The sequence below is a fragment of the Athene cunicularia genome (genome assembly GCF_003259725.1).
Source record: "Athene cunicularia isolate RWA chromosome 6 unlocalized genomic scaffold, athCun1 chr6_part1, whole genome shotgun sequence".
NCBI classification, from domain to species: Eukaryota; Metazoa; Chordata; class Aves; order Strigiformes; family Strigidae; genus Athene; species Athene cunicularia.
Window position 1 is genome coordinate 10,948,363 of NW_020799105.1, and position 22,056 is coordinate 10,970,418.

Below are 22,056 nucleotides of genomic sequence, written 5' to 3' on the forward strand. Positions count from 1 at the left end.
CGGGCACGCCTGGGGGGTGGTGGGTTCTGAGGGTGAGCGTGGGGCTGTGGGGCAGGGTGTGGGGCTGGGCTTAGGATGCAGTAATGGGGCAGGGCCCAGGCCTGGCTGTGGGGCAGGGTAGGGCAGAGTGTGAGGGCGTGGGACGGTGTGTGGCCATGGGTTGTGGGGCTGGGGCATGAGGCTGCGGTGCGGAGCATGGCTGTGGAGCAGGGTGTGGGGGAGTGGGCAGGGGCCCCAGCTGGGACCTGGGCATTGAAAGGGGGAATGAGGACTTGGGGCTGTGGGGTAGGTGTGGGGCGGAAGAGAGGGTGAGGCAGAAGTGGGTGTGGGTAGATGTTACAAGCTGGAGTGAAAGCAGAGTTGTGGGGTCTGTGGGGTGAGCCAGTGTTTTAGATGGTATGGGGTGGGATTGAAGGTGTTGAGTCTACTGTTGGTGCCAGGGAATGGTGAATGGGTCTTTGGGGTGGGGGATCTGTGAGCTGATGGGAATATGAGTCTGCAGGCCCTGGCACTGGAGGTGTGGGGTGCACTGGGAGCAGCTGTGGGTGGTACTGGGTATGGTGGCCGTGGCTGGGTGGCAGAGAAGGCACCAGTGAGAACGGAGCTCCTGGCCTTGCTGAGATGCTGTGGGAGATGACTGATGCACTGGCTTCACTGGCCCCTGCTTCTAGGGCCCAGTCTCTGACTGTCCTCGCTGTGGTTTCTCCTCCTTTTCTGGCAGGGCTTGAGGCATTTGGTTTCCTTGGATAATTTGTCTTTCTGCTTGGAGCAGCAATTTGGTGACTTCGTTACATTAGGGAATTTGCAGCTTCAGGAATGCAGCTTTCTAAGGATAAGGGAGCATGGTTGTGTTTCTAGACAGTGACTTTCGCATGTTTTGGAAAGGAGTTGAGAGAGCAGAGAAGGACTATGTAGGTTACATTACACAGGGGTAGCTTATAGACCTTTCTCAAGACTGATGGATTGTGAACCGATCCATGGTATCTTGGTGATTGAGATGAACTCACAAAATGGGAGGGTAACCCTGCGGTCCATGTAACACAGAGTGAAGAAAATGCCAAGGAAATTTGGAGGAATTTTCTAAACTATGTGACATTCAAGATGTTGTGAAAGACTTGCACAAAGCCTCCAGCATATTTGGAATAGATGGGGGAGGAGGTGAAAGATAACCTTCCAACTGCTGTCGTCATCTGTGGTCATGTTACAGAAGTGCCTGGAGAAAGCTTTGTCTCTTTGAAAATGTACAAAGAGAAGAGCTGCCCCTGCCCCCCCCAGCTCTCGTTAGCCATATGGCGCTTGTGACAAACCTACCTTGACAAGCAAGGGAGCTGGCAAGTGTCCTTTGGCCCCTCTGACCTCGTATAGTATCACACATCAGAAAGTATTAAATTGCATGACGTATCCTTGAGTGAAAGGGGAGTTTTTTTCTAACGTTGTGGCCATTGTGCAATTGTTGGAAGAAACAACACTGAGCTTCTCCCATGTGTTGCTGACTACTAAATTGAGTGTAACTTGGCAAGTGGAAGAAAGGCCTCAGTGCTGTCACAGGCAGCTTGGGCTGCATGGGTCAGTGGGTGGTGGAAGGAGGCTGAACTCTTTTTAATTAAAAGATGGGGAGAGAAGGATACTGCTGTTACTGAAATCCATCATGTGCTCCCCGTGAATGCTGTGCTCATATTTTGAGGGTGTTGGGGAGACAAGAATGGAAAGCCTGCAGAAGTGATTAATGTCTAGAAGGACCCTGCATGAAAGGGGAGATGTGTCAGGAAAAGGAGCGGATTGATTCAGAGTAATAAAAAACAAAGGGTAAATGGCTTGATTCTGTTTAGCCTCTCGGCCTACAGACACACCAGAATAGGAAGGCAGCCCCTCCTGGTAAAGGGAGTGCTGAGGCTGAAGGTGTGTAATTAACCTTGGGAACTTGCTGCTGCCAGATGTGGAGGCAGAAGTTTCACAGTCTCACCACTGTGCTTGCCGTGCTGATGAGGCAGGTCCAATTATAGCTGTGCTTGCGTTTAAGCTGTGGCCCTGCCTGCAAGCAGGAGGCAGCGCTCGCAGGTTGCGCTGTCAGGGCTGGTGTGGTCACACCACGAGAGGCGAAGCTGGTCGTACACGCTGGTCCCTGAGAACAGAGGGAGTTTTCTCGACATAGCCAAGTAAAGGGGCTGTTAACCGCAGGGACCATCAATAGTCAATTGTCATTTGATCATTACACTTCAGCTCTTTCCTGTTGATTAGGAAACCAGCAGCTTTGTGTAGATGCTGCTTTCAGTCTCTGAAAATGCAGAGGCAGAATGCTTGGCTACAGAAACATTTCTCTCGAACCTTCTCTATGGTGATTCAGAGGCACGAGGGCTTTTCATGAGCTTGCAGAGCGGCATGTTGGGATGCTAGGTGTGAAGGGGATGTATGAGCTCTCCCGACGGCCCACTCTGCTTTGTGCTGGTGCACAGCACTCGCTTGCTGTTGCACTGTTGTTCTGCAATAAATTTTGCCAGCACCTTACAGCTGTCGCTCAAGGCACTCCCTCTTCAGTCTGTGCCCATCGGCTCTGCAACCTGCTGGGCTCCTCTTCTTCCTCACAACTCCCTTTATACGTTCTGTCCCTCAGTCCAGGCTCCTTCTCCCTGCTCTGCCAAACGAAATTGTAAGCTCTGTCTCTGGAGTAGAGGCTGCCTGCTGTCAGAAAGCACTGTCATCCCTTCTTCCCATCCCCAGAGACCGTTCTCTGATGAATAGCGTGACTTAATACTGGAATTAACTGCTTAGGAAGAGTCAGTAAATGCTTGCAACAGCAGGAGATGCTAGCTGAGACAAGGCCTGGGAAAGTCCCGAATGAAACCTTCAGGCTTCTGAGGGTGTGGGTGTCCTGTCAGTTGTGTAGGCAAGACTTCACCAGAATAGAGAGATAAACAGGGCCCTCCAGAGTGCCCAGAAGTGCTCCTGGGCAAAGACAGTGAGTCTCGGTGACTGGAAGGTGCTTTTTTGGTGGAGGAAACCTGTTTTGTCCAGGTAGAGATTGAGGGGTGCTGCTTGTTTCCCAGCACCACCTGAACTGCAGGTTAGGGGTCTGAAGGTGAGGCAGTCTCTTGCCTTCCACGCCATGTCTGACCACAGGGCATGCACAGAGCTTTCCCACTGGGAAGTTGTCATGTTGGTGGTGGGTGGCAGAAGTGGAGATCCTGCCCTTCTGCTAAGGCTGGTGTAGGATGCAGCAGGTCCTTACCAAAGCCTTCTGAGGAGTGACTCTTACCTCAGTTGAGTTGCAAGAATATTGAGGCAGGAGATGAGTGAGGCAACCTGGCTGGGTGTCTGAGTTAGAGCTGGAGATAGACTCTGGGAGTCCCAATGCTTAGTCTTCCTCAGATCACAAAGCTGCCTTTCTCCTTGCCCTCCATCTTGGGGGGAGTTTGTGCAGGTTTTGCTCAGCACAGCATGGAGGTGGCAGAGCCAGGGTGGGAAGTTGGATGATCACTAGTGTCTTGAGTCTTTGCTTGGCCAGTTCTCCCTTGGGAAGCACCTGGGGAGCTACCCTCTATCTCCTCCTGGCTTGCTCACATTAGAGAAGTGGTTTTTGGCATCTCGGCAAAGCGGAGCACAGCGAGGCTTCTTCTCTTGGGAGCCACCCATTGGTGATGAATACAGCCAGACTGCGGTGAGAGGGCAGAGGCAGAGTGCAGGCACGTTCACCCCTTGCTGCCTGCTCTCAGCTCTGGTCCAGTCGAGGCAGCTCTCAGTCCCAGATGTGTTTGCCAGCAGGGCTGGAGGCAGCTCCACCAGCAGAGTGCACATGGCTCCCTCAGTGCTTAGTGAGGTGCTGGCACGCAGGCAGCCTTTCCCGCTGCTGTGCTGGGAAGGGTGTCTGGCAGTGCCTGACTGATGGTCTGGAAGTCTCTTTGGTTCACTCTCTTTACCTCCTTTCTCCAGGGGTGAAAGATGGAAGCTGGACTGTGCTGCAGCTTGTGGAAGCCCTGGGGTAAGAAAAGCCTTATATATGTTATACATGTCAGGGCCTTGCAGGGGAGATTCCCACAAGGAGGGGTGGTGAGAAATAAAAGCGTGCTCATCCAGGACAAGATAGCTTCAGAGCTGGGAGACACACCGCAGCACACAGGCCTGCAAGGATGTTGTCTGCTCACAGCACGGGGCCTGAGCAGTGCTTTGCCCTCCCAGACATGGGAGCTGTTTGGGAAGGAGCAAGACCAGAGCAGCTCCTGATGATGTTCTCCCAGGACTGAGGAGAGGTGTTGTGGCAGGCAGTGAGGGCGCAGGGCACTTATCAGTTGGGACTGTCCCCAGCAGCAGCTGCCTGACCACACAGTGGCACATCGCTATGTTACGAGTTGGCTGGCACTCAGCTTTCGCTTGTGTCTCTGAGCTGTCATGACCTAGGACTCGAGGAGGCTCATTTCTCCCAAGCTGGGGGCTGGGTTTTCTTGTTGTAAGAGGCTTTGTCCTTTTTCAGACCTAGTGATCTTGGGAGTCTGAGTTTGAGGTGCAGAGTGTAGTGCAAGAGCAATTTCTTTGGTCTGACTTGAGAATTGGATTTATTGCTGCGTAGCTCTGGGGCTGGATGTGTGCATGCAGCACAGACAGGGGAAAAGGAGTCTGCTCCCACCCTGCCAGCAAAGCAGGCAGGACTGGGCCACCACCCCCCTGTCTGAGAGCTGCACCTCTTCATATTTATCAGGTGTCTGCTCAGGATGTACTTCCTGCTTGGGTATCCCTGCTCACAACAGGTCTCTTGGGCTTTCTCCCCACTTGCCCTAGGTCTTGCCTGGAGAACACAGATCCTCGGACACGAGGGCGAGGCATTCAGCTGCTGTCACAGGTCCTGCTCCAGTGTTACTCCTTACTCCAGGAGAAGGAAGGTAAGGGCTGCTCTGGGCCCTTGAATGGCCACTGTCAGGTTGGAGTACAAGCCTGTACCGCTCAAGGGTCTCTTCTGCAGTTGGCAAAAGGATTGATTTAGCACCATGACAACTTTCTTACACGTCTCTCAAGACTCAAAGTCCAAGGAGGGCACGGGGCCTCACACTGCAGCCTTTTTGCCAACCTCCCCACACTATTTGGGTCAATCCCTGAACATGCCAGAGCTCTGGGCTGCAGCTGATGCCCCTGGCAGTGTGTGGGTGTTGCACACCCAGGTGTGCTCAGCGCCACGTGGGACGCCTTGGGGACACATCTGCATGTCAAAATCCTTGGGTGGTGATTCAGTGCAGGAAAACCATCCTTCACAAAGCATGTCACAGGGCAGCCCTGCTGCCTGCCCAGGTTAACTCTGGGGGAACCCTGGGGCCTGGAGAGGAGGGGAGATCAGCTTAAGGATGAGAGTGGAGTGGAGGACCTGCCTGGGGAGAGGAATATGCCCCTGTTTGTGGAGGCAAGGAGATTTGGTTGTGTTAAATGCTCCATAGCAACTGGCTAACAGTGGGGGAAGCCAGTAAGTGCTGCCAAACTTTGACTTGGACTGGGGGCCTTGCCGATGGGTAGCTGAACCTGTGTCAGCAGCCTGACAAGGCAGGGGGACCCAGCTAGAAAGTGAGGTAGAGGAAGGGGAGGATGGAAGCAAAAGGTGCTTAATCCTTGGTGTTTGGCTCTGTAAGTCTCAGACTGGTGCCAGGTAGGGCAGAGAGCAGCTCTGCAGAGAGAATATACACAGACTAGCTACTGTTGTAGCTGGAGTCAGGTGTGATGACTGTGATGGGAACTGGGGTGCTCCAGAGGGGCAGCCGGAGGTGGGGAGTTTCAGTGGAGATGCCTGGCAGAGTCAGGGCAGCTGAATGAGCTGGGTTAGAGCCAAGTCACCAGGAGCTCTAGAGGAGGGTGGGCAGAGCCAGCTTCCTGGCAGGGCATGGGTGGCTGCTGTGACACCCCCAGCTCACCCCATCTCCCTTCGTGTCCCTCCTCACGCAGCTCATTTCTTAAGCGCTGTGTCAGGCTGCCTCCTGGGGGGGTGAGTTTCTGCAACAGCTGTGGGCACAGGATGCTGCTAGCTGGCTCTTCCAGTCTGTTTCCTGCTGCCACTCCCCAGGGCTGGGGTGTGCAGGCGCCCGTGGCCGTGACTCAGGAGCCAGGAACGTGTTGTGAAGCCAAGCGCAGGGAAGCCGGAGCTCCTGCTCCAGCCCTGTGCCCCACCCCACAACGTCCTCCAGCATCCGCTGAGCAGGCGTCTGCTGCTTCCCTGCTGGTGTCTGCACCCACGTGTCTGGACAGGTCAGGGAAAATGCCTCTCGGGTAGCTCTGGCACCTCTGCAGTGCCCAGAGGTGGGTGCTGTCCCGCTGCAGTCAGATGTGGGTTGCTGACGGGGGGAGGGTGAAGGTGTGGGAGCCAGGTGGGTGCACCCAACAGTGATGCTTCATCCTGTTCACCAACATGAGATGTGCTTGCTTGTTATCCAGCAGCTGCTTTTGGCAGAGCTGAAGCCAGCACCCAGCAGCTGTGTTTCCTGGGACTAACGCATGTTGGTGTCTGTTTCTGACAGTGCTGCATCTGGTCCTGTTCTATGAGAACCGGCTGCAAGATCATCACCTTGTGATCCCCTCGGTGCTCCAGGGACTCCGAGCACTGGTGAGCTCATGCCCCCCAGCCTGCAATGCTGGAGTGCACTCCACAACAGTGCTGGGAGGTGCAACACCTGGGTACAGGTCGGAGCTGCATGTTGAGCACGGTCTGGCTGGGCTGTCAGCTCCTGCCCGGCAGCATTGCCCTGTCTCCTCTGTGCTCCTGCTGTGCCCATTGCAGAGGGGCAGGGGAGAGGAGTCTGCATTGGTTTCCTGCCCCATGCTGGTACTGGGGCAAGAATTCCTCAGCCGCTCTGGGGAGCAGCACAAATGATAGGCATCTTGTTCTGTCCTGTCTGTGGGGGTAGTGAACTCTTCCTGGCATAGGAGATGATCCTGCACAGAAGCAGGAACTCTTGTATATGGCTGCCATCATGGTTTTCTATTTTTACTTCACTTTTTCTGTCCCCAGAGCATGTGTGAGGTGCTGTCCCCAGGGCTAGCAGTGTCTGTGCTCAAAGCCATCTTCCAGGAGGTACATGTGCAGGTGAGCAGTGTGATTTCCCATCCCCCTGTCCTTGCTCCCCACTCCCTGGGTGTCTGGGGATGGCCTACCTGCCCTGAGGACTGAGCACACTCAGTGGCAGTGTAGTGCATCCTTTGGCACAGTGCACTGCTCCTGCAGAGCTTAGGTACAGCGTGCCTCACTGCAGAGATAGACGCAGACAGCAGCTGAGGATCCTGTTTGGCCCTTGTCCTCCCTTCTCTCAGCCCTGGAGCAGTTATTTCCCTTGCTCTATTCTCCAGGCTATGTTTAAGTGCCCTCAGCACCCAAGTTCTCCTCCAGTTTAAGATTATTTACGCTGGCAGGGCCTTGGGCAGTATCTGTGGCCATGGTGTGACTGTGGTGATGCATTCATGCGGTGATGGTCACAGTTGTGTTCAGGTGCCATTGCGTAGGCATGTGCACACTTTGCATGTGGTAAATGGGATCTGCATGCCAGGAAGCAGCAGCTGAACTGCTGGGAGTCCTGCCCTCTTCTCAAGGGCACCTGCTGCCTTTGGGTGCTGGCTAGCAGTGCTGCCATGTGTGGAAGCTTGTTTTGATTGTTCTGCTCCTCCATCCAGTCCCTGCTGCAGCTGGACCGCCACACAGTCTACAGCATCATCACCAACTTCATGGGCACCAGGGAGGAAGGTGAGGGGTCAGATACCAGAACTGGTCTAGGGTTGCCCAGGCTGGGAGAATGGCTTGCTTTTGCCTTTTCTGAAGGCTCTGTTGCTCTGCCTGGGGAGAGCTGGAAGGGCTGCAGGGCTGGGGAAACCAGGCTGTTTTCATGCCATGTTGGTGAGATCTGGTGTCCTGCATCTGCTCACGCCTCTTCTTTCTGCAGAGCTGAAGGGTCTGGGTGCCGACTTCACCTTTGGCTTCATCCAGGTTATGGATGGGGAGAAGGATCCCCGCAACCTGCTGGTGGCCTTCCAGATTGTGCGTGATCTCATTGCCAAGAACTACGCCCTGGGTGAGCCTGTGCCTGCCCTGCAGAGCTGACTTGGGGACATGCTGCTTTGAGCTGTTGGAGCGATGGCCCTTGGGTCTGACCAGGGCTGGGGTTGTCCCTGACATCCTTTAGGAGCTGCAGAGACAGCCTGTCATGGGTGCTAGACATAGCTGCTGTGCCTCTTTTGCCCAGCATCCCTGCTCATGTCCTCTGTTCTTTCCTTGCAGGGCCCTTTGTGGAGGAGCTTTTTGAAGTGACATCCTGCTACTTCCCCATTGATTTTACTCCAGTGAGTGAGTCTGCCCTCTGCCACAGCCTGTTCTTCCTAGTGTTTTCTCAGGGGGTTGTGTCCCCTCTAGGGGATGGAAGGGGAGCGTGGGCAAGAATCTTGGCTGGACAGTGTTTATCTGCGAGGTGTGGTACCCAGGCTGATAGGCTGATGCCAAGCTGGCTGCAGTGACTGGCATCGCTGTGGCCTTGCTGGAGATGAGCTGGTGCATCTTCAGCTGATGGCTGAGTTGGGAGGGTTCCCAACCAGTGATCTTCTCTCTCTGCTTCCCTTCCAGCCCCCCAATGATCCTCACGGCATCCAGAGAGAAGACCTGATCCTGAGCCTCCGGGCTGTACTGTCCTCCACACCCCAATTTGCTGAGGTAGGAAGCTCCTAGGGGGTTCTTGAGCACCCCAATGTTCCCTGAGCACAGGCTGCATTTCATAGTGCTGCAGCTCCCACTATGGCTCCATGGGAAGGGAACAACTGGGACCAGAAGCCTGCACTAGGGCAGTCCTGTCTCCTGCTGGGGCTGGATATGGGGAGGGTGATGGCACCCTGGGAAGGGGCTGCCTGTTGCAGGTATCCCTCCACCTCTGCTCTCCTGGCAGAGGCTGGGCTTGCAGCCCTGCAGGGCCATGGACATGGTGGTACAAAGGGTGGGCTGAGCCTGAGTGCCTCTCTCTGCAGTTCCTGCTCCCTCTGCTCATTGAGAAGATGGATTCAGACCTGCAAAGTGCCAAGCTCGACTCCTTGCAGACTCTGGTAAGGAGAGATCCCCTACTCCCTTCAGCCTACAGCTGGCCTTTGGCAGCAGCAGCCAGCCACCTCTGAGACCTTCTCCCTGCCAGCCAGAGACTCTCCCTTGCAGAGCCACAATATTCAGGGTCCTAGTTTGGCCCACATCACTTTCCTCATTTTCTCTCCCTTGAGTGGTTTGTGCAGTTCAGCATGAACCTGCTAGGATGAGCAGTGTCCCTGCTCTGTGTCCTCTCATTACTGGCTTCTCTCTGATGCTGTCTCATGTCTCCCTCTTGCAGACTGCCTGCTGTGCCATCTATGGGCAGAAGGAGCTGCAGGAATTCCTCCCCAGCCTCTGGTCATCCCTGCGCAGGGAGGTGAGTACTGCAGGGCCGCTAACAAATGCTCCACCACAGCTGGGCTCCTGCTGAGCAGGAGTTCACAGCCAGACCAGGTGGGCCCCATATCTCACAGCAGCCCCCACCTGTGGCCTTGGACAGCCTCAACTGAAATGTGGGGGGACAGGACAGTCCTATCAGCATGTCCCTGGGGCTTGGATGTGCCACACTGTGTGTTCAAACACATGGGAAGTGAGGGGGGGAGCGTGAGCCCTTTGGCCCATGTTGCGAGCATGAAGCGTGCGGTTGGGGTCAGCACAGAGCTTAGCTCGTCCTACGGCCTCTCCTGCAGGTGTTCCAGACAGCGAGCGAGAAGGTTGAGGCGGAGTGCCTGGCCGCACTGCACGCCCTCTCTGCCTGCCTCTCCCGCTCTGTGCTCAGCTCTGACACTGAGGATCTGTTGGATTCTTTCCTCAGCAGCATCCTGCAAGGTAGCTAGCAGAGACACCTACCCTGCCCTGAGCAGCCAGGCCTGCAAGCTGCTCCTAGCTAGAGGTCTGCCCTCCTGTTCTCTTTGAAGCTTCTTTCTTCTCTTTCTAGCCCTCACAGCCACTGTTGGCTTCTCCAAGGTAATTGACTGCAGGAAGGGAGAAGGGGGCACAGTAGGAAATGCCTATTGGATTGAGTTGCTTCCCTCTCTGCTGGAATTGAGGTGTCCAGGGTTGTGCTGTGCACTGGGAGCTGGGGGAAGCAGCTCTGTTCAGCTGTGCTGCAGCTCAGAGCTGTGCCCTGGAATCACGTCCCAGCCCAGATATCAGCTGCGTCCCTGCACGCAAGGCAGAGGAGCTCTGCTGGTGCAGCTGACGCCCAGCCTATCTCAGATTGCAGGCACCATCTGTGTGAGCCTGACATGAAGCTGGTGTGGCCAAGTGCCAAACTCCTGCAGGCAGCAGCAGGTGCCTCCCTCCGCTCCTACCACTGCGTCACCCGCAGTGTCCTGCCCCTGCTGCTGGAGCAGTACACCAAGCACCCACAGGTGAGGGTCACAGTCAGCAGGGCACAGTGCACCCACTGGCTCTGCAGGGCTTGGTGGGAGCAGGGTGTCAAAATGGGTGTCCTTCCACCCTTCCCTGGCTGTGGGTGGGGACCCAGTGGGAACCCTCTGGGCGCTGGGCTGAGGCATAGCTGTGTCCCAGCAGTGACGGTGATCTGGGTTATGCCTTTGTGTCCCTGCAGAGCAGCCAGAGGAGGACAATCCTGGAAATGCTGCTGGGCTTCCTGGAGTTGCAGCAGAAGTGGGGATATGTGGAAGAAGGTGAGGCTGGCTGGTCCCTCTGGAGGCACTCATATCCCAGGGGGCTGTTGGCTCTGACCTCACCTTCCCATATGCTGACAGAGAAGGAAAGCTCTCTGACCTGGGCAGCTGCACGTGCAGCTCCCTGCTATGTCCTGGGGACACTGCGTGGTTGGGTGTCAAGAGGCAGGGCCCCAGAAAGGGTCTGTCAGGTGCCGCAGTGGTGGCTTGTGTGGTGACAGCCGGGCGCAGGCAGTGACTCCATGCCTGTCTCCCCAGATGAGAGCAGTCTGCTGTCGCTGCAAGCCCAGGTTTGCTCTGTGGTGTTCTCGGCGCTGACGGATCCCAGTGTGCAGCTGCAGCTGGTTGGGATCAGGGCGTTGACTGTCCTGGGCTCCCTGCAAGGTTGGTGACTTGTTTCCCTTGGGGAGGCGGATGGGAGGGGTGTCACCGTATTCTGGGAGACATGGTGCACTGTGGCTGCTGGGACATCCTTGCCTGCTGCCTGTAGGTGCACAGGAGCAGCGGCAGCATTTTCTACTCAGGCCATGAGCTCCAGGGGCACTTGGTCTCTCTCTTGCCTGTTTGTGCTGGGTACTTTGTGTCTCTGTCGTTTGGCATGCTGCTGTGTTGCTGCTAGCCTGGATGAGGGCAAAGGATGCTGGCCAGAGCACCGGCATCTTTGGCTGAGGGCAGAATTTCTCTTTGGTTCTTGTTCCAGGCTTCCTGTCTCCCTCTGACCTGGAGCTGGTTGTGGATCACCTCATTCGTCTCGCTCTGCACGAGGAGGATTCCCAGAGCAGGTGAGGGGCGGGCTGGTGCCACTGCAATCACCTACACTCTGGGGAGAGGAACAAAGCCTGGCTTTGCTGCTGAGAGCAATGAGTCTGGGGGAAGGCACAGGAACTGTCTGAACTAAAAGACCATGTGGTTGTAAGAGCAAAGGGATAAACCAAGCATTCACAGGCTGGAAATCAGAAAGTCGGACCGTCAAAAGTTGGGGGGGCTCTGCTCTGCCTCCCAGTAGAGTGAAAAAGGCAGATTACTGAGGAATTGGTTTCTGGAGGCACCTTTTGGCCCAGATCTGTGCAGCTGGTGTACAAGCAGCCCCAGATTTGCAGTGCTCACATCACACTTCCCACTCTCCCCCTGGCAGTGAAGCAGCGATGGAGGCAGCCGGATCTCTGGCCCCCATCTACCCAAAGGTTTTCTCTGGATGCATGGTACCCAGGCTTGAAGAGGAGCTGCAATCGGGTAGGACTGGCGGCACTGAGAAGGGAGGGATGTCTGGTTTTGTGGTGAAGCCTGTCCCATCCCTGTTCAGCTCCTGCCAGGCAGTGGGGCTGTGCTAGATGGTGTAGGTTGGTGGTTTTTCTTTGGGGATTCCCAGCGCAGGCAATGTGGTGCTGGCACAGGGAAGGCCATGCCCTCGTGGGGAGGAGCTGCCCAGCCACAGAGCAGGCAGAGTGCCTTGGGCCTGGCACGGCCTAGTTCTGCCATGCCACTTTGCCCTATCCACTCTGGCAGGGTCTGGGCTCCGAATGCCCTTGGGTGAGGGAGCCTGGGGTCACCCCAGCACCCCTCTGAGGTGTGTTTCCTCTTCAGAGCCGGAAGAGGAGAGCTCCCGTGACCACTGCTCCCTGCGGCAGCGGTGCCTGCAGGCCCTGGCAGCCGTGTCCATTCACACCAGCATCGTGAGGGAGACTGTCCCTGTCCTGCTGCAGCATCTTCGGAAGGTGCAGAAAGGTAACACAGCCTGCAGCAGGCAGCGTCTGTGCAGGAGCTGCCTTCATTACCATTACCCGTGGTGTCTGGAAGAGAGGGAGGGTGGCAGTGTTGTGAGGAGCCCAGGGCTGTGCTGTGAATCCTGCCGGTGGAGGGGGAGTAGCGAGGGCTGCATTGCCCCGGGATGCCGGTGCAGATCAGGGGGGTGGGTGCTGCGGCTGTTTGTTGTGATGGTGACTGTGCCCTACAGGGAGCGAGGCCGGGAACACCCAAGACATGGTCTCTGTGTGCCAGAGCCTGCACCGCGTGGCCCTGCAGTGCCAGCAGGACGCGGAGGGCTGCTGGTACTACCACCAGACAGTGGTGCCCTGCCTGCTGGCCTTGGCCGTGCAGGCTGCCATGCAAGGTAGGTGCGGGGCTGGAGCGGGAGAGGGGAGAGCGGGGCAGCTCCCCGAATTCTCTGGGGGCTCTGACCCTGCAGCCAGCGCTGCTGCTGCCGCCCTCTGGCAACCGCGGGCACTGCGGGTCACGCTGCCTGCACCCGGCCAGAGGCAGAGCAGCCCTGCCCCAGGGCTAATTTGGGTCAGGGGGCTCCAGCACGTCCCTTTCCAACCCCCTCCGCTGCCTGCAGAGAGTGCCCATCCGCTGCTGGGCAAGGCACTGCTGGAGGAGGAGGTGCTGGCTGCCATGGTCCCCATCATCAGCGCTGCCACTACTCACCTGAGCCCTGAGTGAGTGATGCTGGGGTAGGACGCTGGACACTCTGTTGTGGGGAGGGGGAAGGCTGCGTCCCCCCACTGCTGTCTGTTCAGGGGGACCCTGCGCCTCCTGGGGGGTACCCAGGAGCTCTCTGGTGACCCTCCCAGAGCAGCACATTGCGACATCTCCTTTCTCCTAGGCTGGCTGCCCAGAGCGTGTCTCACGTGGTGCCCCTCTTCCTGGATGGAGAGGTCTCCTTCCTACCCCAGAACAGTTTTCCCTGCTCCTTCAAGCCCTTCGAGGTGTGTTGGGTGCTTGGGGGCCAAGAATGAGGATGCTGGCACAGGCTGGCAGCAAGGACCAGGATGACATGGGTACTGTTCTTCCCCTGCAGGATGGGGAATGCTTGGAGGCACAGAGACGTCTCGTTGCCCTCCTGATGGCCTTTGTCTGCTCCTTGCCCCGCGATGTAAGTTGGTGGGCGGCAGGGTGAAGGGGTGCCCTGACTGAGCACCCTCCTGCATATATCCACAGCAAGCATCATGGGTGGAGGAAGGGAGCAGCTGCAGCCCCGGGCTGTAACATGCTCCCTGTCTCTTCCAGGTGGCAATTCCTCAGCAGGAACGGCTGCTCCAGGAGCTGCTGGCGCTGAGCTGCTCCTGCAACTGCCCCTTTACAGCCACCACAGCTGCCAAGTGCTTTGCGGGTCTGGTGAACAAGCACCCGGCGGGTAAGCGAGCTGTGCAGGACACCGCGGGTCCCTGCCCACTGCTGGCAGGGGAGGGTCTCAGCCTGTCCCTACTGTGTCCCCAGGGCAGCAGCTGGATGAGATCCTGCAGCTTGCAGTGAACAGGATGGAGCCTGGCCTGGCAGAGGGGCCCCGCCGAATGCAGGCGCTCACCCTGCTGCTCTGGGTAAGGCCTGGCCTTGGATGCAGGACAGGTAGGGAGAGCCGGGGCAGGGGGGCCAGCCTGGCGCTGACTCTGATCTGCCTGCACAGGTGACCAAAGCCCTGGTGCTGCGCTACCACCCCCTGAGCTCCCGCCTGACAGACAAGGTAGGCAGTGGTGGGGTGGGTGGTGTTGGAGGGGCCTGCCTCCTCGCCCTGCAGCCAGCTGGGAGCCCCCAGCGGCAGGGCACCCCGTCTTAGGGCTCTGTCCCCTGCAGCTGCTGGGCCTGCTGGGCGACGTGGAGCTGGGTCCCACCGCGGCCGACGGCTTCTCCCTGCTCATGGCTGAGTCGCCAGACGTGCTGCACAAGGGCTGCCACGCCGACGTGCGCATCATGTTCCGCCAGCGCTTTTTCACCGACAACGTCCCCAAGCTGGTGCAGGGCTTCCACAGGGCTGGCCCTGGTGAGTGGCCACCCCCAGCCCAGCCTTGCTGCCCTGTGACCCCTTACCCTGGGGACCTGCACCCGCATCCCCGCTCCCTTCCCTGGGCTGCCTGTAATCTTCTCCGCTCTGCAGATGTGAAGGCCAATTACCTGAAGGGCCTGTCCCATGTGCTCAACCACCTCCCCAAGCCCGTGCTGGTGACAGAGCTGCCCACGGTGAGCCAGCCTTGGTGATGGCAGGGACTGGGGTAGTGCAGTGTGTGGCTGCAAGTTACACACTACTCACATCTGTGTCCTCCCCACCTGCAGCTGCTTTCCCTCCTGCTTGAGGCCTTGTCCTGCTCGGACCGCGTGGTGCAGCTCTCCACCCTGAGCTGCCTCCAGCCGCTGCTGCTGGAAGCTCCCCAGATCATGAGCCTACACGTCGACACACTGGTCACCAAATTCCTCAGCCTCACCTCCAGCCCTGCCATGGTGCGTGTGCCCCCTCCTGCCTCCTCCCCACACCCCTCTCCTCCACCCCTGCAGCTGCCCTCACCCATTTCTCTTCCAGGCTGTCCGCATCGCCGCCCTGCGCTGTGCCCACGCGCTTACCAGCCTGCCCACAACAGTGGTAAGCGCTCCTGCAGCAGCCTGCTCCTGCGTGTAGAGGGGCAGGGGCATCCTAAACCTCCTCCTGGGGGGCAGCCAGCACCCAGCTCTCTCACTAAGAGCCTGTCCTGTCCTACAGCTGCTCCCGTACAAGGCCCGAGTTATCCGGGCACTGGCCAAGCCTTTGGATGACAAGAAGAGGCTGGTGCGGAAGGAGGCAGTGGCAGCACGGGGGGAATGGTGAGTGTGTGGGGCTGCAGCTGCCAGGGTACTGGTGCGTTGGGGATGTGGCTGATGGCACCACTTCTGTCCTCACAGGTTCTTGCTAGGGAGCCCAGGCAGGTGAGCGCCCCGTGTCCCCTCCTGTGCTGACCGACAATCTGACCGGGCCCCTGCTAACCCGCCGAGCCATCCACCTGCTGCCACAGACCCTGAGCCCTGGACTACCCTGAGTGCCAAGGCTGGAGTGTGGGGGCCGGCAGACAGCAACCCTCGCTGCAGCACCTTCCCTGCACCGCCCTCCCTCTTTCCCAGCACCCATGGGGGGGAAGGAACTGTGCCGCTCGTGGCTTTCCCAGCCTCTGCTGCATGCAGGGACAGTGGCGGACAGACTCATCCCAGGAGTGGAGAGGACGGGCCTGCGCACGTGCCTACGGTGTGTGGCAACCCATGCACCAGAGGAATAAATAGATCTGTTTTGGTAGTGCTGTGGAGGGTCTCCGTGCAGCTCAGGCTGGGATCCCAGTGCCCTTCCAGAGGTCGAGCAGCTCAAGGTGCTGCTGGTTACAGGCCCTTATGGGGAATTGGGGGGATCCCACTCCACCCCTGCCCCCAGGAGTCTGTGTCCCCAGCAGGGAAAAGAGCCAGGCTGCCTTTAAAAAAAAAATAATTATTTATTGGATGGTCTTAAAAAGTCTCCCTGGGGAGTGCTTGGAGGCCAGGGGTGCCATCCTCTGCGCCCAGCCCTGCCAGAGAGCCGAGCTGGGCCATGTCCTGGCCCGTACCTGTGCTAGCCGGGGCAGCAGCTTCAGCTAGAGCAGAGAGCAGCGGCTTGGCTGCCTTTCCCCAGGGCTGCCTGCAGCACCAAGGAACGAAGAGAGCAGGCATCCAGGCACCAACACCCTCCAAAGAGATTCCCGTGGCTGTGGCTGCGGTCGCCGATGCGTGCCAGCACCCACCTTCTGCCAGATGCCTGGGCCAAAGGGAGCCGTGGTGGGGGAGTGGGTCCCCTGTGCGCTCCCCTGCCTGCAGGGAGGGACATCTCTGCAACACCCGGGAGGGCCTCAGAGGGCCAGGAGCGGCGAGCGCTGCTCGGTCACGCAGGGAGGCAGGTCCCAGCTCAGGCCTGTCCCGTGGGGCAGGTGAGGAGAGGGCAGCAGGACACGGGTGAGCCAGTGCCTGTGGGGAGAGGAGTGAGGCCACAGCATAAAGCTGAAGTGCTGGCGGTTCTCGGCTCTGCAGAACCGCCAGGGCTGTGAGCACGTGTCCCCGAGCTGCTGACAGCTGCACTCCTCAGCCAAGACTCTCGGCAAAGGGCTCACCCCAGGGCAGGGCTCAGGAGCCACAAGACAGCTGATGCCTGGGTCCTCTGTGCCTTGCAAAGCCCAGAGTGGCACAGAGCAGGGGCTGCTGGCTGTCCTGCTCTGCCCCAGCTGCCCAACGACAGCCCCAGGGTCCAGCACCCCCACATACTGCTGAGCCATCACCTTCCCAGGCAGGGGCTTCCCTGGGACTTTACCTTGGCGTATCCACGCCCAGAAACACCTTCCAGTTATCCCAGCTGCCATAACTGTAGGGGTTCCTGAAGACCTGTGGGCCAGGGAAGCACAGGTCACATCTGGTTCTGCCCTGCCAGCCCCCTGGCTCTGCAGGCGGTGCTCACCTTGCCTTTCTTCCGCAGCCTCTGCTTCTCCTTCTTGTTGATGTGCCGCTCGATGCTGGTTTCCCCACGAGTGATGAGGGCAGCATGCCACAGCGTGAGGGCACCCAAAGCCAGAGCCACCGAGCTGGGGATGGCAAGGGACAGCAGGTTGCACACTGGCTGTTCTTCCCTGGTGCTGCAGATGCAGGGGGCTGACCCACAGCTGCATAGGTGGGTCTGCCATGACAGAGAGCCAGAATCTCTCCTCCTCTGGGGACCAAGAGCTGGCAGGGCAGGGACATCTGTGCTAGAGCAAGCCAGCCCAGCCAGAGGGTGAGCAATGCCACAGAGCAGGGGGCTGCACGCTGCTTCCCCCAGCACCCTTGCCCCCAGCTCCCCTCACCTGCACAGGACCCAGAGGTAGACAACGCTCTTGTGGAAAGCTCGCTGGCGGAAGGAGAAGGTGGGTGGTGGGGTCTGGTAGTACGTCTGGAAAAGGACCATAGAGAGGCAGGGATTACCCCAACTGCTTTACAGCTTGAAGCCAGACGGAGTGCTGCACCCCTCAGAGATGCAGGGCTTGGACAGCTGGAAGGGACTGCGGCTGGAGCCAACACAACAGCCAGAGTGATGGAGAGGCAGCCTGAGACAGCCACGAGACAGACAGACACCTGAGAGCTGGCAGATGGGTGAGAAGCAGTGGGCTGGAGGTCAGGGGGCAGGGAGCAGCCACGGGACCACTCAGGACGCTGCACCACACCGCAGCTGACACTCAGGGCAGGATGTGTGCACACTGCTGCAGCTTCCCCAGGAGAGCAGGGCCTGAGCAGCACATGCCAAGCTGCTGCCACCAGCCGAAACCCCTGGCAGCGGGGTGCACAGGGAAGCAGACCCCAAGCTGCTGGAGGCAGTGCCCGTAAGCAGAGCTGCCCGGCCAGCCCCAGCTCTGACACACAAGACGAGCAGGGGGGGCTGGTTTTGGCTGTGGGGTGCACCTTGAGAGCAGGGCCCCAAGCAGGACCCAGCCTGCAGGGCAGCTTTGCTCCACACTGCCCAGAGCAGCTGGGGGACAAGGATGTCCCACCTGGTTGACAGCCACCTGCAGTCTCTCCTTCTCAAGCAGTTTCATTCTCTAGGGGGATGGAAAACAGGGCACCAGTTACGTGGAGGAGTGGGCCCTTCCCTCTCACCCTCCCCTCCATGGGACCAGTGCAGCTGGGGCCTCGCAGGAGAAGGGAAAGGGGAAGCAAAGTCTCTACAAGGCCAGGCCAGGCCTGGCCCAGCCTTGTTCTGCAAGCTCAGCCTGGGGAGCCCAGGCAGCCTCGGTGCACAGCAGGGTGTGGGCCAGGGCCTGCCCACTCACCTCAATGGCTGCATAGGCATCCCGGAACATCTCCCAGCCACTGATGCTGCAGTAGATGCAGCCCATGGTCATGAACAGGCAGAAGGAGAAGAAGTAGCGGTGGTTGTAGTGCCCCACACAGTTGTTTAACCAGGCTGCCTCTGGAGTTAAAGTTATGTAACTGTGACAGACCACAGATCCAAACCCACCCCAGGGACCAGGGCGGTCCTTCAGGGCCCAGCCCCCAGCACACTTCCCTGTGCTGGCTCACTAGGGAGAGGAGTGGGGCAGGAAGAGAAGGGGGAAGCAGGGCCGGCTGCCCCCTGGAGAGTGCGGCGGGTTAGTACTGCAGAAGGATACGGCAGTGGTGATCCATCTTCAGCACGCACCTGGGAGGGAGGAGAGCAGAGTCAGTGTCAGCACAAGCACCCTGTATGGGAGGAGGCAGGCAGCCCCCCCAGCCCTGTGGGCTGGGCAAGAGATAAAGCAAGAAGCCGGCAGAGCAGAGGGGCTGGGGGCAAAGGGGAGGGGTCCCGGAGGCTGCCCTGAGCACTGTGGTGGGTAGAGGGAGGGAGCCCTACCTGTTGCAGATGCTGCAGTGGTGGGTGCGAGCCGGCTTGGGGGCAATGCATTTCCTGCAGACGGAGACGCCGGTGAGATCGTCCTTGGTCTGCGTGCAGGTCAGAAGAGATTTGTGCACCCAAGCCCTGCATCCATCCTCTGCTCCCCACACTCCTCACCTCCCCTGTAAACCCCCATACCTCCCCACCCCACACTGCTGAGTCTAGCTGCCTCGATCTGGAGGAAGCCTCCTGCAACAAAGCCACCAGGTTGGTTTAGCTCCTCCCAGTGATCAGCCGAAGCTGGTTCCCAGTGACCAGCCTGGAGAGGCTGTGCTGTTGGTCAGTGCCTCACCTGTGGTGGGTGCCCGGGCGAGGTGGTGATGGCCATGTAGTAGTGGAAGACAATCATGATGAGGTTCCAGTGTCCGTAGGCAAGGTGCCAGCAGATCCAGGCCGGTGTGTAGGTCTGCAGGATGAGGGGCAGCAGGCAGATGTACACAATGGCCACGATGGAGCTAGTCAGCCCGATCACCAGGGCCACAAACACCTATGGGAAAGGGACCTGTGTCACCAGTGGACAGGGCCTGCTCCTTGCTGCCTGGAGAGAGGCACAGGGAAGATCCAGCCCCAGGAAACCAACCTGAACCACACACTGAGGTCCCCACTCCCTTTCTGCCTAGAGCACAGGCAGCCCTAAGACTCAGTTGAGCCAGCAGCCCGCTTGCCCCAGAGCTGGGTGCCCCTGCCCAGTGAGGGTACTCACCACACCAAACCACCGGGTGACGTGGTCCACCAGCCAGTAGACAGGCTCAAAGAGGGAGTCGAGCACCACGTCGCCGTTTGTGAAGGAGTTGTAGAGCAGGGAGCGGAGGCAGAGGTGACTGTAGTGCCACAGCTGCTCCACCTGCCGCACCAGCTTAAACCGCCGCCGCCGGCCCAGCCGCAGACACTTGAGGAGCAGGCGCATCACCGCCGCAAACATCCGCTGCCGGCTCCTCATCCCTGCCACGCTGTGCCTGGGGGAGAGGAGCTCAGTGTGGGCAGGCCACCCCACTGCCTGGTTGTCCTCAGGAAGGCTCTTCCCTCCCGAACGTGCTGACGCCGGTCACCCAGCTCCCTGTGATAACTCTGCCAGACACCTGCCTTCACAGCAGGGCAGGGGCCTCTCTTTTGCCCTGCACAATGATGCAGTGATGCAGAGCAGGGGGAGCTGAGCCCAGACTCCTGGAGGCTCCAGGGCTACTGGCACTGGGAGAGCTCTCTGCATGGAGCAGGGGGCACAGGCCCCTCGGCATCTGGGCTCAGATGTTCTCTGGCCCCTTCTCGTCTTTCCCAGCGGGGAGGGGGCCGGGGGAGCGACATGGAGAGTCTGACTCAGAGGAAACCAGAGAAGGCATGAACATCCAGGACGCTGGGCCAGTTCCAGGGATGATCCCAGACCCAGCCCATCCCAACAAGCTCGGGAATGGAGGAACCCACACAAGACCTATGCTTTTATGAGGAGCTGGGCCAGGATTATCCTTCCTCCCCTAGTCCCTCTCCTCACCCCCAAAAAAGCAGGGCCTTGGATGCTGCTTCCCTTCACCTCAACCTGTGGACCAAGCTGCAGAGGCCACCTTGCACCCTTCCCAATATCACAGCCCCACTCTGAGAGTCCCAACACTTCTTCCTTCCCCTCACCTGCATCCACCTTGGACAACGTGAAGGAGCAGCCCAGGGGCAGCCCCAGGCCGAGGCGATGCTGTGCACCACTCCCCTGTCTGCCGAGCCCCTCATCCCACCGAGAGCTGTGCTGGGAGCAAGGAGGAACCCGAGCCGGCCCAACAGCCAGGAAAACGATCTGCAGGGCTGGGACCCAAAGGCCTCCATGCAGGCAGCGCCCATCAATATTAAGGAGCGAGGCTGCCCCGGGGTTCTGCCATGGCACCTTCTGAGCCTGGGCCGAGTGCTCACCTTGGTGCGGTGCCAGGCAGTGATGCCCCACCACAGAATCCCTTCAGCGGGGACCAGCTCCCTGTACTGCCGTACCCACAGTGTAGCCCCCAGGCAGCAGCGGGGAGGGTAAGAGCAGGAGCTGCAGCATCCAGATGGGCTGTCCAAAGGAGCCAGTGGCTCCCCTCTGCCCTGCCAGATAAGCGTGGGGCTGACCTCAAGGCTAGAAGCAGCTGGATATGAGGATACCAGCCCCACCAGCCCACCGCCACAGGCATGGTTCCTGCCCAGGTTTTCTGTACCCTGCAAAGAGAGAGGTGGGATATGCAAACCCTGGTTTCCCCTTGACTCTGCCAAGAATTTTCCTCTGAAACACATCAGGTGCGAGGTGGAGCAACAATTTTCTGTTGTGCAGCCTTTGGGTGGCACACATCTCCCTGCTGTCAGCGTGGTTAAAGACAAAATGCTGCATCCAGGTCATGGGGTCAGCTGTCCCCTCCAAACACACAGCACCTCCCTGCCCCTCAGAGAGGTTTCCTTGCCTACAACAGGCAGCAGCTGCTCAGCAGGGAGCCCAGATGGGAAGCAGCCAGCCTGCCCCAGGGCAGGACCCAGCTCTGTCCCCAGGCACCTGCCTGCAGACAGCAGCACAGCCAAAGGGATGAGGCTCTAGCAGAGCCGTGCACCCTCCTTGGCCCAGTCAGGCACTGGGACTCCAGCCCTCACACTGCCAACGACCCTCCCCACATCCCAGAGGGGGCACTGAGCCCACAGGGATAGGACAGCAACCACCAGCACAGCCAAAACCACAGGCAGCATCACAGCCCGGGAGTGGGGAACCTTAGATTTGGCCCTGCCCCAGGCACAGCCAGGGCCCTGCTCCTGCCAGGTCCAGCCACGCAGACCCTGCCCTATGGCACCCTCCAGTGGCACCCAAAGCCTAGCTCCCTCAGTTCAGTAGCACCTAGCCCCACAGCACCAAGATACTCTGCGACACCCAGCCCCATCATGCAAAGGCTGCCCATACCAACAGTAAAAAGCCCTCAGCCCCGCTGCATCCCACCCCATAACACCCGGTATCCCCAGCGTCACAGCACTCCCAGCCCCTCCAGGCCCAGAGCATCCCTCTCCATTGCCTCCCAACCCCATAACATCCCCAGGCCCACAGCACCCCCAGCCTCTCCAGGCCCGCAGTATCTCCCCGCCTTCCTACTCTGTAGCACCCCCAGGCCCACAGCATCCCCCCACTGCTTCCAAGACCATTCAGGCCCACAGCACCGCCACCCCTCCCCATCGCCTCCCAGCTCCCTGAAGGCCCACAGTCCATCCCAGATCCACGACATCCCGTAGCAACCAGC

At 59.0% G+C, this 22,056-nt stretch overlaps 2 protein-coding genes across 4 annotated transcripts in view; one reads left to right on the forward strand and one right to left on the reverse strand.

Annotated features, from left to right (window-relative positions):
• MMS19 (MMS19 homolog, cytosolic iron-sulfur assembly component) overlaps window positions 1–15,703 on the forward strand; it is an 18,432-nt gene extending 2,729 nt beyond the window's left edge. Inside the window, exons 3-32 of the mRNA XM_026850975.1 lie at window positions 3,928–3,976; window positions 4,771–4,871; window positions 6,486–6,571; window positions 6,977–7,051; window positions 7,633–7,702; window positions 7,899–8,027; window positions 8,234–8,295; window positions 8,573–8,659; window positions 8,968–9,042; window positions 9,318–9,395; window positions 9,709–9,847; window positions 10,238–10,392; window positions 10,593–10,671; window positions 10,930–11,055; window positions 11,372–11,453; window positions 11,807–11,904; window positions 12,256–12,396; window positions 12,626–12,781; window positions 13,007–13,106; window positions 13,274–13,376; window positions 13,469–13,543; window positions 13,678–13,804; window positions 13,888–13,988; window positions 14,075–14,131; window positions 14,242–14,428; window positions 14,543–14,625; window positions 14,719–14,883; window positions 14,963–15,022; window positions 15,140–15,240; window positions 15,319–15,703. Of these exons, the coding sequence (XP_026706776.1) occupies window positions 3,928–3,976; window positions 4,771–4,871; window positions 6,486–6,571; window positions 6,977–7,051; window positions 7,633–7,702; window positions 7,899–8,027; window positions 8,234–8,295; window positions 8,573–8,659; window positions 8,968–9,042; window positions 9,318–9,395; window positions 9,709–9,847; window positions 10,238–10,392; window positions 10,593–10,671; window positions 10,930–11,055; window positions 11,372–11,453; window positions 11,807–11,904; window positions 12,256–12,396; window positions 12,626–12,781; window positions 13,007–13,106; window positions 13,274–13,376; window positions 13,469–13,543; window positions 13,678–13,804; window positions 13,888–13,988; window positions 14,075–14,131; window positions 14,242–14,428; window positions 14,543–14,625; window positions 14,719–14,883; window positions 14,963–15,022; window positions 15,140–15,240; window positions 15,319–15,346 (2,975 nt within the window). The 3' untranslated portion in view covers window positions 15,347–15,703. The remainder of the gene's footprint in view (window positions 1–3,927; window positions 3,977–4,770; window positions 4,872–6,485; window positions 6,572–6,976; window positions 7,052–7,632; window positions 7,703–7,898; window positions 8,028–8,233; window positions 8,296–8,572; window positions 8,660–8,967; window positions 9,043–9,317; window positions 9,396–9,708; window positions 9,848–10,237; window positions 10,393–10,592; window positions 10,672–10,929; window positions 11,056–11,371; window positions 11,454–11,806; window positions 11,905–12,255; window positions 12,397–12,625; window positions 12,782–13,006; window positions 13,107–13,273; window positions 13,377–13,468; window positions 13,544–13,677; window positions 13,805–13,887; window positions 13,989–14,074; window positions 14,132–14,241; window positions 14,429–14,542; window positions 14,626–14,718; window positions 14,884–14,962; window positions 15,023–15,139; window positions 15,241–15,318) is intronic.
• A 154-nt stretch (window positions 15,704–15,857) lies between these two features.
• Window positions 15,858–21,809, reverse strand: ZDHHC16 (zinc finger DHHC-type containing 16). 3 transcript variants are annotated; one of them, XM_026850978.1, is made up of 11 exons: window positions 20,720–21,809; window positions 19,530–19,782; window positions 19,119–19,313; window positions 18,785–18,873; window positions 18,564–18,592; window positions 18,225–18,358; window positions 17,857–17,993; window positions 17,265–17,350; window positions 16,883–17,006; window positions 16,739–16,809; window positions 15,858–16,398 (listed from the first exon to the last, which is right to left on the reverse strand). In XM_026850978.1, exons 1-11 carry the CDS (start codon window positions 20,974–20,976, stop codon window positions 16,340–16,342), a joined length of 1,434 nt encoding a protein of 477 aa, XP_026706779.1. In that variant the 5' UTR covers window positions 20,977–21,809; the 3' UTR covers window positions 15,858–16,339. The 3 variants fall into 3 exon arrangements, with proteins under 3 accessions (XP_026706779.1, XP_026706780.1, XP_026706781.1); XM_026850979.1 differs by having other exon boundaries at window positions 15,860–16,398; window positions 17,946–17,993; XM_026850980.1 differs by lacking the exon at window positions 17,857–17,993 and having other exon boundaries at window positions 15,860–16,398.
• Between the last annotated feature and the right edge of the window lie 247 nt (window positions 21,810–22,056).